Source organism: Salvelinus alpinus, chromosome 27 (assembly GCF_045679555.1).
Source record: "Salvelinus alpinus chromosome 27, SLU_Salpinus.1, whole genome shotgun sequence".
NCBI classification, from domain to species: domain Eukaryota; kingdom Metazoa; phylum Chordata; class Actinopteri; order Salmoniformes; family Salmonidae; genus Salvelinus; species Salvelinus alpinus.
The window spans coordinates 42,713,252-42,727,748 of NC_092112.1; the positions used below are offsets into that span (position 1 = coordinate 42,713,252).

General features: G+C 45.9%; 1 protein-coding gene across 1 annotated transcript in view; it reads left to right on the forward strand.

Moving 5' to 3' along the window:
• Positions 1-14,497, forward strand: part of LOC139556605 (mitogen-activated protein kinase-binding protein 1-like) — a 41,673-nt gene that overhangs the window by 11,519 nt on the left and 15,657 nt on the right. The window contains 8 exon segments of the mRNA XM_071370761.1: positions 4,642-4,733; positions 7,559-7,621; positions 7,759-7,816; positions 8,957-9,127; positions 12,681-12,818; positions 13,041-13,223; positions 13,789-13,949; positions 14,189-14,378. Of these exon segments, the coding sequence (XP_071226862.1) occupies positions 4,642-4,733; positions 7,559-7,621; positions 7,759-7,816; positions 8,957-9,127; positions 12,681-12,818; positions 13,041-13,223; positions 13,789-13,949; positions 14,189-14,378 (1,056 nt within the window).

A 14,497-nucleotide genomic window follows, 5' to 3' on the forward strand; every position in this document is an offset into this window, starting at 1 on the left:
TGCCCACAGACCAGTCGATGTGAGGGTTATGGCTGTGAAGCCAGGGGTATCCAAGGACGAGAGGGAACTCGGAACACGAGGTCAGATGAAAGTTCATCACTTCCTGGTGTTGGGAAACTGAAAGACGCAAGGGGGTAGTGACACGAGTGACAAGTCCAGATCCCAAAGGGCTTCCATCCAACGTAGTAACCCTTATGGGGTCACTTAGAGGTTCAGAGGGAACGCCATTCTCCTTCGCCCAGACACCATCCATGAAGTTACCTGCGGCTCCAGAGTCTACCAAGGCTTGAAGGGGAAGCTCGTGGTTGTCCCAGGAAAGGGTAACTGGAATGAGCAGGCGGGAGTTGGATGGATGAGAGGAGGTTATGTTTCCCGTTACCGTCCTCCCAGGCCTGCACGGGAGAGTGCGTTTTCCCTGGAGCCCGGGACACGTGGAGAGGAAATGGCCCGGTTTGCCGCAATATAGACAGCATCGCTCCCTCATCCGGCGGTCTCTCTCAGCCTGGGAGATGCGTCCAACCTGCATGGGTTCCGGTGGAGTCAGCGGGGATAAAGGTGGAGACTCGGAGCTGGGACCGATAGGAGCTAGGGTGAGAGATCTACGGTTGAGCTCTCTCTCTCTCAGACGCTGGTCTATGCGTGAAGCCAACTTGATCAGGGACTCGAGGTTGTCCGGTGGTTCCCGAGTGACCAGTTCATCTTGGATGGTGTCGGAAAGACCCTTCAAAAAGCACACTGTGAGCGCCTCGTCATTCCAGCCACTCGCTGCTGCCACCGTGCGGAACTGGATGGCATAGTCCGTCACGCTGCGCCGACCTTGGCGGAGAGTCAGGAGCTGTTTGGCTGAGTCAGGACCGCTGGTAGGACCTTGAAACACTCGCTTGAATTCTTCAGCAAAGGTAGAGTAGCTGGCACAGCAGGGACTTTGGGCATCCCACACAGCAGTAGCCCAGGCTAGGGCTTTTTCCGACAGCAGGGTGATGATATATGCTATCTTGGACCGGTCGGTGGGAAATGACGAGGGTTGCAGCTCGAAGGAGAGAGAACATTGGGTGAAAAACCCCTTACAACCACTCGGATCACCTGAGAACCGTTGGGGAGGCGGCAGACGAGGTTCAGCCAGGGGGTTAACTGCCACGGGCACTTGAATCTGATGAACTGGAGCAGAAGCGGTTGCAGGAGAAAGTTGATCAGAAATCTGCTTTATGGAAGTCATCATCTCCGACAGAAGTTGAGAATGTCCAGCCATTAAGGCCTCTTGCTGAACCAGAGCAGCTTCGTGACGTTGGACAGTCCCCTCGTGGTGGGACAGCATGGGAAAAAAGTCCTGGGTACTGGCTGCCTCTGGGTTCATTTTAATGGCTCAGTGTTTCTGTCAAGACCCGGTGCGAGAAACAGTCACTAAATCGGCAGAACCCAGAAGATGAGGCAGACACAGCAGTACTAGAGATGGTGGTTTAATAAAAAATAGATATCTTCCAAAATACAAAGAAAATCCACAAAGTGGTAAAAACAGCAAGGGAAAAACAAACCTCAAAAGACTAATACAAAATACAAAAGAACAAAACCAGAGAACCTCTGGAAAATCCAACAAGAGAAAAATATATGTTCACAACAAGGCTTGGGCTGGGGCTGGGTGCTAACATACAAACACTGAGCAAGGAACTGAGGAACACAGGGATTAAATACTAACAAGGGAACGACATACAGGTGCAAACAATAATTAGAGCAAGGGAAAAACAAAAGGTACAAAAAAAGGTGCAATGGGGACATCTAGTGACAAAAAAACAGAACAGTCCTGGCCAAAACCTGACAGTCCTTGATGATCTTTTTGGCCTTCCTGTGACATCAGGTGCTGTAGGTGTCCTGGAGTGCAGGTAGTTTGCCCCAGGTGATGATTGTGCAGACCGCACCACCCTCTGGAGAGCCCTGCGGTTGTGGACGGTGCAGTTGCCGTACCAGGCAATGATACAGCCCGACAGGATGCTCTCAATTGTGCATCTGTAAAAGTCTGTGGGTTTTAGGTGACAAGCCACATTTCTTCAGCCTCCTGAGGTTGAAGAGGCGCTGTTGTGCCTTCTTCACCACACTGTCTGTGTGGGTGGACCATTTCAGTTTGTCCACCTTCTCCATTGCTGTCTCGTCGATGTGGATAGGGGGATGAGTCGTGTTGGAGAATGCAGGCAATCTGACAACGTGGTCAGACCAGGGTTGACGTTTACGCAGTATCAGCATCGACAAGTTGATAGCTCAGTTCGTCTGGGCCCAACAAGCGCAACAAGACATTCAGGAACGAACGCTGGAAGAACAGCATCTACAGAATGTCCGCCTGCTTGAGGAAGTCAAGAAGCTGCAAGGAGAAACGCAGGCCGAATCGCATCCAAATCCGTTTTTAATCAAGCTAACGGAGGATGACGACATTGAGACCTACAGTTGAAGTCGGAAGTTTACATACCACTTCACATACCACTTCACACATTTCCTGGTAACAAACTATAGTTTTGGCAAGTCGGTTAGGACATCTACTTTGCGCATGACACAAGTAATTTTTCAACAATTGTTTACAGACAGATTATTTCACTTATAATTCACTGTATCACAATTCGTGTGGGTCAAAGGTTTACATACACTAAGTTGACTGTGCCTTTAAACAGCTTGGAAAATTCCAGAAAATGGTGTCATGGCTTTAGAAGCTTCTGATAGTCTAATTGACATCATTTGAGTCAATTGGAGGTGTACCTGTGGATGTCTTTCAAGGCCTACCTTCAAACTCAGTGCCTCTTTGCTTGACATCATGGGAAAATCAAAAGAATCAGCCAAGACCTCAGAAAAATAATTGTAGACCTCCACAAGTCTGGTTCATCCTTGGGAGCAATTTCCAAACGCCTGAAGGTACCACGTTCATCTGTACAAACAATAGTACGCAAGTATAAACACCATGGGACCACGCAGCAGTCCTACCGCTCAGGAAGGAGACACGTTCTGTCTCCTGGAGATGAACGTACTTTGGTGCGAAAAGTGCAAATCAATCCCAGAACAACAGCAAAGGACCTTGTGAAGATGCTGCAGGAAACACGTACAAAAGTATCTATATCCACAGTAAAACGAGTCCTATATCGCTCAGCAAGAAAGAAGCTACTGCTCCAAAACTGCCATAAAAAAGCCAGACTACAGCTTGCAACTGCACATGGGGACAAAGATCATACTTTTTGGAGAAATGTCCTCTGGTCTGATGAAACAAAAATAGAACTGTTTGGCCATAATGACTATTGTTATGTTTGGAGGAAAATGGGGGACGCTTGCAAGCCGAAGAACACCCTCCCAACCGTGATCCACGGGGGTGGCAGCATCATGTTGTGGGGGTGTTTTGCTGCAGGAGGAACTGGTGCACTTCACAAAATAGATGATGGTGAGGGTGGAAAATGAGGGTAGAAAATTATGTGGATATATTGAATGGGTCTTCCAAATGGACAATGACCCAAAGCATACTTCCAAAGTTGTGGCAAAATGGCTTAATAACAACAAAGTCAAGGTATTGGAGTGGCCATCACAAAGCCCTGACCTCAATCCTACAGAAAATTTGTGGGCAGAACTGAAAAACTGTGTGCGAGCAAGGAGGCCTACAAACCTGACTCAGTTACACCAGCTCTGTCAGGAGGAATGGGCCAAAATTCACCCAACTTATTGTGGGAAGCTTGTGGAAGGCTACCCAAAACATTTGACCCAAGTTAAACAATTTAAAGGCAATGCTACCAAATATTAATTGAGTGTATGTATACTTCTGACCCACTGGGAATGTTATGAAATAAATAAAAGCTGAAATAAATCATTCTCTCTACTATTATTCTGACATTTGACATTCTTAAAATAAAGTGGTGATCCTAACTGACCTAAAACAGGGAATTTTTCCCTGATTAAATGTCAGGAATTGTGAAGAACTGAGTTTTTAAATGTATTTGGCTGAGGTGTATGGAAACTTCAGACTTCAACTGTAGAACAAGATGAAAGCCTGTAGGAAACATTATGCTGAAGTAGTGAAATTCCCACAGAAGAACATTGTTTCTTAATGTTCTCTAAACTATTTCAGAACATCCCCAATGTCAAACCAAGTTGGAGAACGTTTCTAGAACATTACCAAAATTGACATTAAATGTAAACATGTTTGAACTTTTAGGAAACGTTCTGTTAAAGCAATGAAATACCAAGAAAATAATGTTTTTTTGCCATGATCCTTAAAATGTGCTGAGAATCTTCCAAAGCCAAGCAACTATACTGCACCATTCCCAGAAAATTGTTTGAAGGTTGTATTCAAAATAACCATAGTATAACCACGCTCTAAGAAACATATGGTTCTTAGAACGTTATTTGCTAGCTGGGTGGTCCATCAGGGCTAATCTTCCAGGGTTCATAAACAGACATGCAATACATAAGGGATCATCAACGAGGGGCTATGCGTTCTATGCATAATAATGAACAACGTTGCATTATTTTCCAGAGAACGCATAGACCCCCGAGTTGATTATCCCTTTTTATAAAATCCTCTCAGATCTCCACTAATGCATAGTGATTGTGGGCTAGGGACTAGGGCAGGATTTGGGATTGGCTTGTTAAAACTCTACAATTGTCTGTCTCCCTCTGTAGGTGACTTTGGAGAGGGTCCTGGGAATCACAGCCTCTGGCAACAGTGGTCTGGCCTGTGACCCCCACTCTGGTCTTGTTGCCTATCCTGCTGGGTGAGTCAAGGGGGAGAGAAAGAGAGAGACAGGTGTGAGTGTGTGCATGCCATACCTGGATTCAAATACTATTTCAAATGTCTCAATTACTTTCACATACATTCAAATTAAGTATTCAGATATATTGTATTTGAAAAGATGAGTAGTCATGTTTTTGAAAATACTCAAATACATTCCCATTAATTTAACTCAGGTATTTTTACTGAAGAAAAATATAAATGCAACATGTAAAGTTTTGGTCCCATGTTTCAAGAGCTGAAATAAAAGATCCCAGAAATTTTAAATATGCACAAAAAGATTATTTCTCTCAAATGTTGTGCACAAATTTGTTTCCATCTCTGTTAGTGAGCATTTCTCTTTTGCCAAGATAATCCATCCATCTGACAGATGTGGCATATCAAGAAGCTGATTAAACAGCATGATCATTACAGAGGTGCACCTTGTGCTGGGGACAATAAAAGGACACTCTAAAATGTGCCGTTTTGTTACACAACACAATGCCACAGATGTTTTGAGGGAGTTTACATACACACATATACGCTCCCTCCACATCTGGCTTCTTCACGTGCGGCATCATCTGACACCAGACACCCAGACAGCTGATGAACCTGTGGAGTATTTCTGTCTGTAATAAATCCCTTTTGTGTGGAAAAACTAATTCTGACTGGCTGGGCCTGGCTCCCCAGTGGGCCTATGCCCATCCATGGCTGCTCCCCTGCCCATTCATGTGAAATCCATAGATTAGGGCCTAATTTATTTATTTTGATGGACTGATTACCTTATATGAACTGTAACTCAGTAGAATTGTTGCATGTTGCGTTTCCTATTTTTGTTCATTATAGTATTTAAAATAAGTATTTACATTTAAAAGTACAATTTGGTAGACTATTCTTTTTTTTTTTTTTACAAATAACCATTGAAATACTCAAGTATTTACTCAAAACACATACATTTGAACCCAGGTCTGGTGCATGCGTGCGTGACTACTTGTGAATAAAAGAGATTCGGAGAGAGATTGTTGTCACACTACAATGAAACCCGAAAGCTTATTAAGCACTGTTTGTGGTATCTGTGTGTTTTTTTTTCTTCTCTGATCTGACGGTGCTCAACAATTAATGTTAAAGCCCCCATGCATTCTTTTTAATGTGTTTTTTTAATCATCAATGTATGTCTTAAATCATTGTGTGTGTTTATTTCATGAAAATAACTCCAAATATGTCTTTTTATCATTTATTTCCCTGAGCCTCCTTTTGCCATTGAAATGCTCAGTCTGATTGTGTGGGCGTGTCAATACAAATTAAATATATTTACATACACAGCCCTGATTGGAGGATAGGATCATCTAGACTCTATGCAAATAAAAGATGATTGGTCAGAATAATCAGATCAGATTGTGATGTCATACAGGCTGAAATTTCAGTCAAAAAAAAAAAAAAAAAGCTCTTGCACCTAAAGGGCATTATCATAATTTTCACAACTTCAGAGTGTTATTTCAACCTCATAGTGTCAAAATATAATTACAAAATAATTCAAATCACTTTTTGGACTACAATGCCCTTTTTAAAGCTCATCAAGATTGCTCTGTAATACTCTATTCTCATTCCCTACGTGGTGCTTTAACTGTGCTGTACACAGAGTCGCTGTTCCATCATGCAGACTATGTAAGGTCCTTGTTCAACATTAGCAGTGCTGAATACGTCCAAGCTAAGATGGGATGGGGCTCGAGGGATGAACGAATGGAGTATTTAGTGGACGATCAGCATTTCTCAGAGTTGCTGCGGACTCTGTCTGCCTGTAAGCAGAAACAGTAAACAGAAGCAGAAATGCAGTAAGTAGGTCATGCTTCCTAAAAGCCTCGGTCATAACCGTATTAATTAGGCCAATGTCTGGAACAACAAGAGAATTAGGTCCTTGGACTAGCTCTGCGCCAAGGACTGTGTGTGTGTGTGCCATTGTTCATACCTTTGCCAATCCTCCTGCGCTCCTCTATTTTAAACTCCTGGCACACTTAATAGGCCAGGGACGTGGTTCACACATAGCTGTTTCACATAGCTGCCAGCGTGTCCTGTCTTAATTAGCGGCCAGGGTGTCCTGTCATAATTTACAACCCCACATTCTCTGTGACCAGGAAGTGATGATAGCAGGAAGTGATAGGCACACATTATGACAGGGACTCCGGTATCTGATTTGAATGGCAGTCCGGTAGAAGCTCATAGAGGTTCACACGATTATCAGGACAGGCTTAGAGATTCTGTTTAGGATCAGTGGAAGCTTTAACAGTGGTAACACTGCTTTACATATTATATATTCAGGATTAAGAGAAGCGTTGTTGCAGAACACGGAACAAACAGCCCTTCGAAAGCCTGTTAGGTAACTAACACCCCTGTTGGGTCACTACTGTCACATACAGTGCCTTCAGAAAGTATTCATACCCCTTGACTTATTCCACATTTTGTTGTGTTACAGCCTGAATAAAACATTTATGAAATAGATTTTTTCCCCAAATCTATCCTCTCACAATACCCCATAATGGCAAAGTGAAAACATGTTTTTAGAAATGGTTGCAAATTTCTTGGAGAATGAAATACAGAAATATGTTATTTACATAAGTATTCACAGTGAATGCCATATTCCTCACTGCCTTTTTGGAAATGCAAATTGCCCTTATATCACGTAATTATTATTCTGCAGCCACATATTACTCAGCGGCCGATAAAGTGCAGAAGACGATGGTCGACTTCAATGAGAGGATACAGTGTAATTACACTGTAGTTACAGTAGTGATTCCTGATGTGTAACCCTGGTGTTTTTCTCCTGCTCTGTAGCTGTGTGGTGGTCCTGCTGAACCCCAAGAAGAACAGACAGCACCACATCCTGAATACATCCAGGTGAGACATTACTCACTCACACTACCAACCCCTGATCACCATCCTACTCATTACCTATTCATCCGCTAATCATCCCCTAAACACCCACTGATACATGTATGACTGTAACCACAGAATACTCTTCTCTCTTTTAACAGGAAAACTATCACAGCTCTGTCCTTCTCTCCAGATGGCAAATACTTGGTCACAGGAGAGGTGAGTTCTTTCTCTCTCTCTCTCTCTCTCTCTGATTTTAATCCTCAAAAGCTGGCCAGTGGGTTTGATTGAATATCTCCCTGTGTTGTAGTGCGGTTGTACCGTAGGTGTGGTAATGTTCTAACTCCAGATTAGCTCATGTGGCTCGACGTTGATGTGGCGCTTTAGCCTAATCCCAGCTAGCCAATCAGAGCCGAAATAAATCCCTCTCGCTGTAAATAGGTGATCCCTTCAGAGTTGCCATAGCAGCAGGGGTCAAAGTACCAAGTACCGTGCTCATAAGTCTGCTGTTGGTTACACACGCACGCACACACACACACACAGACACACACACACACACACACACACACACACACACACACACACACACACACCCCTCTCTGGGTAGAAGTTACCCTTAGGTATAGATCTAGGATCAGTTTACCCTTCCCAATGCTAACCTTAACCATTAGGGTGGGGGAATACGTTATTATTGGTTATTGAGGAAGGTATCTCATTTGAATCCTTCCTACATTTCCTTTTCTTTTGGGTCATGGTTAAAGACTAGAATATCACTGATCGACTCTGTCATTATATTGATTTGAGTCCCTTACTATGGAAGCAATGATGAATCTGTTACAGAAGCAGAACAATCAGTAGGATAAAAACTAGCGGTAAAAATGTGGATATCCCTGTATCTCTGAGAGGACGATCTGATAACACACACACACACACACACACACACACACACACACACACACACACACACACACACACACACACACACACACACACACACACACACACACACACACACACACACACACACACACACACACACACACACACACACACACACACACACACACACACACACACACACACACACACACACACACACACACAGAGAGGAGCTGATCCACAGACAGTGTTTTTCATAGAGTCCCTGTATCCTCAGTCGACCATGTCCTGAACTCTGACCTGGGCACAGTCACATTCAAGTAACAACCTTTTGACCCTTTTGATAGTGTGTGAAATGGTTCAGACTGAGTGGATTGTGGCGGACACAGCATGTGTAATCTCACTGTGACTTTATCTCTCTCTCCCCTTCTCTCCATCTATCTCCCCTTCTCTCGTTCTCGCACTCCCTCCCCCTCCCAGTCGGGTCACCTGCCTGCGGTGCGTGTTTGGGAGGTTTGTGAGTTTCGGCAGGTGGCAGAGCTGCAGGAACATAAGTATGGCGTATCCTGTGTGGCCTTCTCTCCCAACAGTAAATACATCGTTAGCGTGGGTTACCAGCACGACATGATGGTCCACGTCTGGGGATGGAAGGTACGCCAGCAGCCTCTGGCCAATAGGCATCTTACTTAAGTTGCCCAATGTCACCTTTCTGTCAACAAAGGAAATTCTCATCTGCCCCGTGTGACCTTTCTATGAGCCAATATTGTCTGCCCTTCTGCTATAGCCACTGCCCCAGAGACAGCAACATCACTATTATCTGCCCTTCTGCTATAGCCACTGCCCCAGAGACAGCAACATCACTATTATCTGCCCTTCTGCTATAGCCACTGCCCCAGAGACAGCAACATCACTATTATCTGCCCTTCTGCTATAGCCACTACCCCAAAAACAGCAACATCACTATTATCTACCCTTCTGCTATAGCCACTGCCCCAGAGACAGCAACATCACTATTATCTGCCCTCCTGCTATAGCCACTGCCCCAGAGACAGCAACATCACTATTATCTACCCTTCTGCTATAGCCACTGCCCCAGAGACAGCAACATCACTATTATCTGGCCTTCTGCTATAGCCACTGCCCCAGAGACAGCAACATCACTATTATATACCCTTCTGCTATAGCCACTGCCCCAGAGACAGCAACATAACTATTATCTGCCCTTCTGCTATAGCCACTGCCCCAGAGACAGCAACATCACTATTATCTACCCTTCTGCTATAGCCACTGCCCCAGAGACAGCAACATCACTATTATCTGCCCTTCTGCTATAGCCACTGCCCCAGAGACAGCAACATCACTATTATCTGCCCTCCTGCTATAGCCACTGCCCCAGAGACAGCAACATCAATATATTCTGCCCTTCTGCTATAGCCACTGCCCCAGAGACAGCAACATCACTATTATCTACCCTTCTGCTATAGCCACTGCCCCAGAGACAGCAACATCACTATTATCTGCCCTTCTGCTATTGCCACTGCCCCAGAGACAGCAACATCACTATTATCTGCCCTTCTGCTATAGCCACTGCCCCAGAGACAGCAACATCACTATTATCTGCTCTCCTGCTATAGCCACTGCCCCAGAGACAGCAACATCACTATTATCTGCCCTTCTGCTATAGCCACTGCCCCAGAGACAGCAACATCACTATTATCTGCCCTTCTGCTATAGCCACTGCCCCAGAGACAGCAACATCACTATTATCTGCTCACCTGCTATAGCCACTGCCCCAGAGACAGCAACATCACTATTATCTGCTCACCTGCTATAGCCACTGCCCCAGAGACAGCAACATCACTATTATCTGCCCTCCTGCTATAACCACTGCCCCAGAGACAGCAACATCACTATTATCTACCCTTCTGCTATAGCCACTGCCCCAGAGACAGCAACATCACTATTATCTACCCTTCTGCTATAGCCACTGCCCCAGAGACAGCAACATCACTATTATCTACCCTTCTGCTATAGCCACTGCCCCAGAGACAGCAACATCACTATTATCTGCCCTTCTGCTATAGCCACTGCCCCAGAGACAGCAACATCACTATTATCTGCCCTTCTGCTATAGCCACTGCCCCAGAGACAGCAACATCACTATTATCTACCCTTCTGCTATAGCCACTGCCCCAGAGACAGCAACATCACTATTATCTACCCTTCTGCTATAGCCACTGCCCCAGAGACAGCAACATCACTATTATCTACCCTTCTGCTATAGCCACTGCCCCAGAGACAGCAACATCACTATTATCTACCCTTCTGCTATAGCCACTGCCCCAGAGACAGCAACATCACTATTATCTGCCCTCCTGCTATAGCCACTGCCCCAGAGACAGCAACATCACTATTATCTGCCCTCCTGCTATAGCCACTGCCCCAGAGACAGCAACATCACTATTATCTACCCTTCTGCTATAGCCACTGCCCCAGAGACAGCAACATCACTATTATCTGCTCTCCTGCTATAGCCACTGCCCCAGAGACAGCAACATCACTATTATCTGCCCTCCTGCTATAGCCACTGCCCCAGAGACAGCAACATCACTATTATCTACCCTTCTGCTATAGCCACTGCCCCAGAGACAGCAACATCACTATTATCTACTCTCCTGCTATAGCCACTGCCCCAGAGACAGCAACATCACTATTATCTGCCCTCCTGCTATAACCACTGCCCCAGAGACAGCAACATCACTATTATCTACCCTTCTGCTATAGCCACTGCCCCAGAGACAGCAACATCACTATTATCTACCCTTCTGCTATAGCCACTGCCCCAGAGACAGCAACATCACTATTATCTACCCTTCTGCTATAGCCACTGCCCCAGAGACAGCAACATCACTATTATCTGCCCTCCTGCTATAGCCACTGCCCCAGAGACAGCAACATCACTATTATCTGCTCTCCTGCTATAGCCACTGCCCCAGAGACAGCAACATCACTATTATCTGCCCTTCTGCTATAGCCACTGCCCCAGAGACAGCAACATCACTATTATCTGCCCTTCTGCTATAGCCACTGCCCCAGAGACAGCAACATCACTATTATCTACCCTTCTGCTATAGCCACTGCCCCAGAGACAGCAACAACACTATTATCTACCCTTCTGCTATAGCCACTGCCCCAGAGACAGCAACATCACTATTATCTACCCTTCTGCTATAGCCACTGCCCCAGAGACAGCAACATCACTATTATCTACCCTTCTGCTATAGCCACTGCCCCAGAGACAGCAACATCACTATTATCTGCCCTTCTGCTATAGCCACTGCCCCAGAGACAGCAACATCACTATTATCTGCCCTCCTGCTATAGCCACTGCCCCAGAGACAGCAACATCACTATTATCTGCCCTTCTGCTATAGCCACTGCCCCAGAGACAGCAACATCACTATTATCTGCCCTTCTGCTATAGCCACTGCCCCAGAGACAGCAACATCACTATTATCTGCCCTTCTGCTATAGCCACTGCCCCAGAGACAGCAACATCACTATTATCTACCCTTCTGCTATAGCCACTGCCCCAGAGACAGCAACATCACTATTATCTACCCTTCTGCTATAGCCACTGCCCCAGAGACAGCAACATCACTATTATCTACCCTTCTGCTATAGCCACTGCCCCAGAGACAGCAACATCACTATTATCTGCCCTTCTGCTATAGCCACTGCCCCAGAGACAGCAACATCACTATTATCTACCCTTCTGCTATAGCCACTGCCCCAGAGACAGCAACATCACTATTATCTACCCTTCTGCTATAGCCACTGCCCCAGAGACAGCAACATCACTATTATCTGCCCTTCTGCTATAGCCACTGCCCCAGAGACAGCAACATCACTATTATCTACCCTTCTGCTATAGCCACTGCCCCAGAGACAGCAACATCACTATTATCTGCCCTCCTGCTATAGCCACTGCCCCAAAAACAGCAACATCACTATTATCTACCCTTCTGCTATAGCCACTGCCCCAGAGACAGCAACATCACTATTATCTACCCTTCTGCTATAGCCACTGCCCCAGAGACAGCAACATCACTATTATCTGCCCTCCTGCTTGTGTAACTGCCACAGGGTCTATACTCCTATAGTTACTGCCCTCATACATTTTGTGTTTTTGTTGTGGTTGCAGAAGAACACAATAATTGCTGCTAACAAGGTGTCCAGTAAGGTGACAGCAGTGTCCTTCTCTGAGGATAGCTCCTACTTTGTGACGGCAGGGAACAGACACGTCAAGTTCTGGTACCTGGACCACTCCAAATCTATCAAGGTACTTTCATCTCTGTTTCTTGGGTTTCTGTGCAGGCTAATGCTACTGATTGTGAGCAGAATAACAGAATGGCTAACTCTTGTTACTCATTGCATTTTACATAACTAACTCACTGCATTTCTCTCTACAGGCCAGTACACCTGTTCCTCTGCTGGGGGGCTCTGGGCTCCTGAAACTAAGTCTAATACTAATAACACTAGTGTTTATGTTGTGTCTGTGCAGGCCAGTACACCTGTACCTCTGCTGGGGCGCTCTGGGCTCCTGGGGGAGCTGAGGAACAACTTTTTTTGTGATGTGGCGTGTGGGCGGGGCTCTAAGGCCGAAAGCACCTTCTGTATCACCTCCTCCGGCCTGCTCTGTGAGTTCAACCCCAAGAGGATGCTGGACAAGTGGGTGGACTTACGGGTGAGTCACTGACAGATGGATGGGCCTATGGGTGAGCCACTGACAAATGGGTGGGCCTATGGGCGAGTGACTGACATAGGAGTGTGAAGGTGCCTTTGGACTGTTAACAGATGGCCCCGTGCTAGGAAACGGCCGGCGTGTGTCTGTGGAGGGAAAGGAGTTCATGTCTGTGTTTGGTATGGATTCTGTCCAACTGAAGGCTCTGTTGAGGTCTGTGTGTCCCCTGTGTCCTGCCAGCAGTAAGGGGATCACAGAGAGATTAGGGTTGGGGACGGGGAAGGGATGCGTTTGAGATACTTTCAATGGGAACACCTTTGTCCATCCAAGTCCATCCAGGAGTGAGGCCAGGAAATTGAGCGTGGATATGTAACCTAGATCATTACTGACTGGATCCTTGGGTCCTTGACACTCGATTTTCTCTGTTGCATGACTTCCTGTCCTCTGTAGACCATGCGTAGCAATGTCAATCTCTGTGTCTGAGAAGCACCTCCAAGTCACTCTTTAATGTTATCGATTGATTCATTGGTCGACTGATTGGTTGATTGATCTCTTCCTGCCCCCGTAGACCAGTGTGGCCAGGTCTCTGTGTGTGTCAGAGGAGCTGATCTTCTGTGGCTGTGCTAATGGGATGGTGCGAGCCTTCAGCCCTGCTGACCTGGGGTTCATCTGTACCCTGCCAAGACCACACCACCTTGGCACTGACGTGTCCAGCATCACACAGGCCAGGTGTGACACACACACACACCTCTGGGTAGAAGTTACCCTGGTATAGATCTAGGATCAGCTGACCCTTCCCAATGCTAACCTTAACTATTAAGGTGGGGGAATACGAAACTAACCTTAGATCAGTTTCTAGGGGCATCTTCACAACCCTGTTTTACAACCAATATTAGGAGCTGAAGCAGGTTACTCCTGGTACACCATGCATTAACATAAGTCACACATGACTTATTTTCTCCCATCAGCCACCTGTTCTCCAACAAGATGTCCGCCCGCTACCCTGACTCTGTGGCGGTGACCTATGACCCGGCCAGTCATTGGTTGAGCTGTGTGTATAACGACCACAGCCTGTATGTGTGGGATGTCAGGGACCTCCACAGGGTAGGCAAGGTGCATTCTGCCCTCTACCACGCCGCCTGTGTCTGGGACCTACAGGTAAAATGTCAAGATATCAGAGTAATATTTGAGGGCTGTAGAGATGATTAAGTGTCTCTGTAGTCGAGGCTATATGGAAGTACTTCAGTACGATGCAGAGCGAGTGTTCCTTTACAATA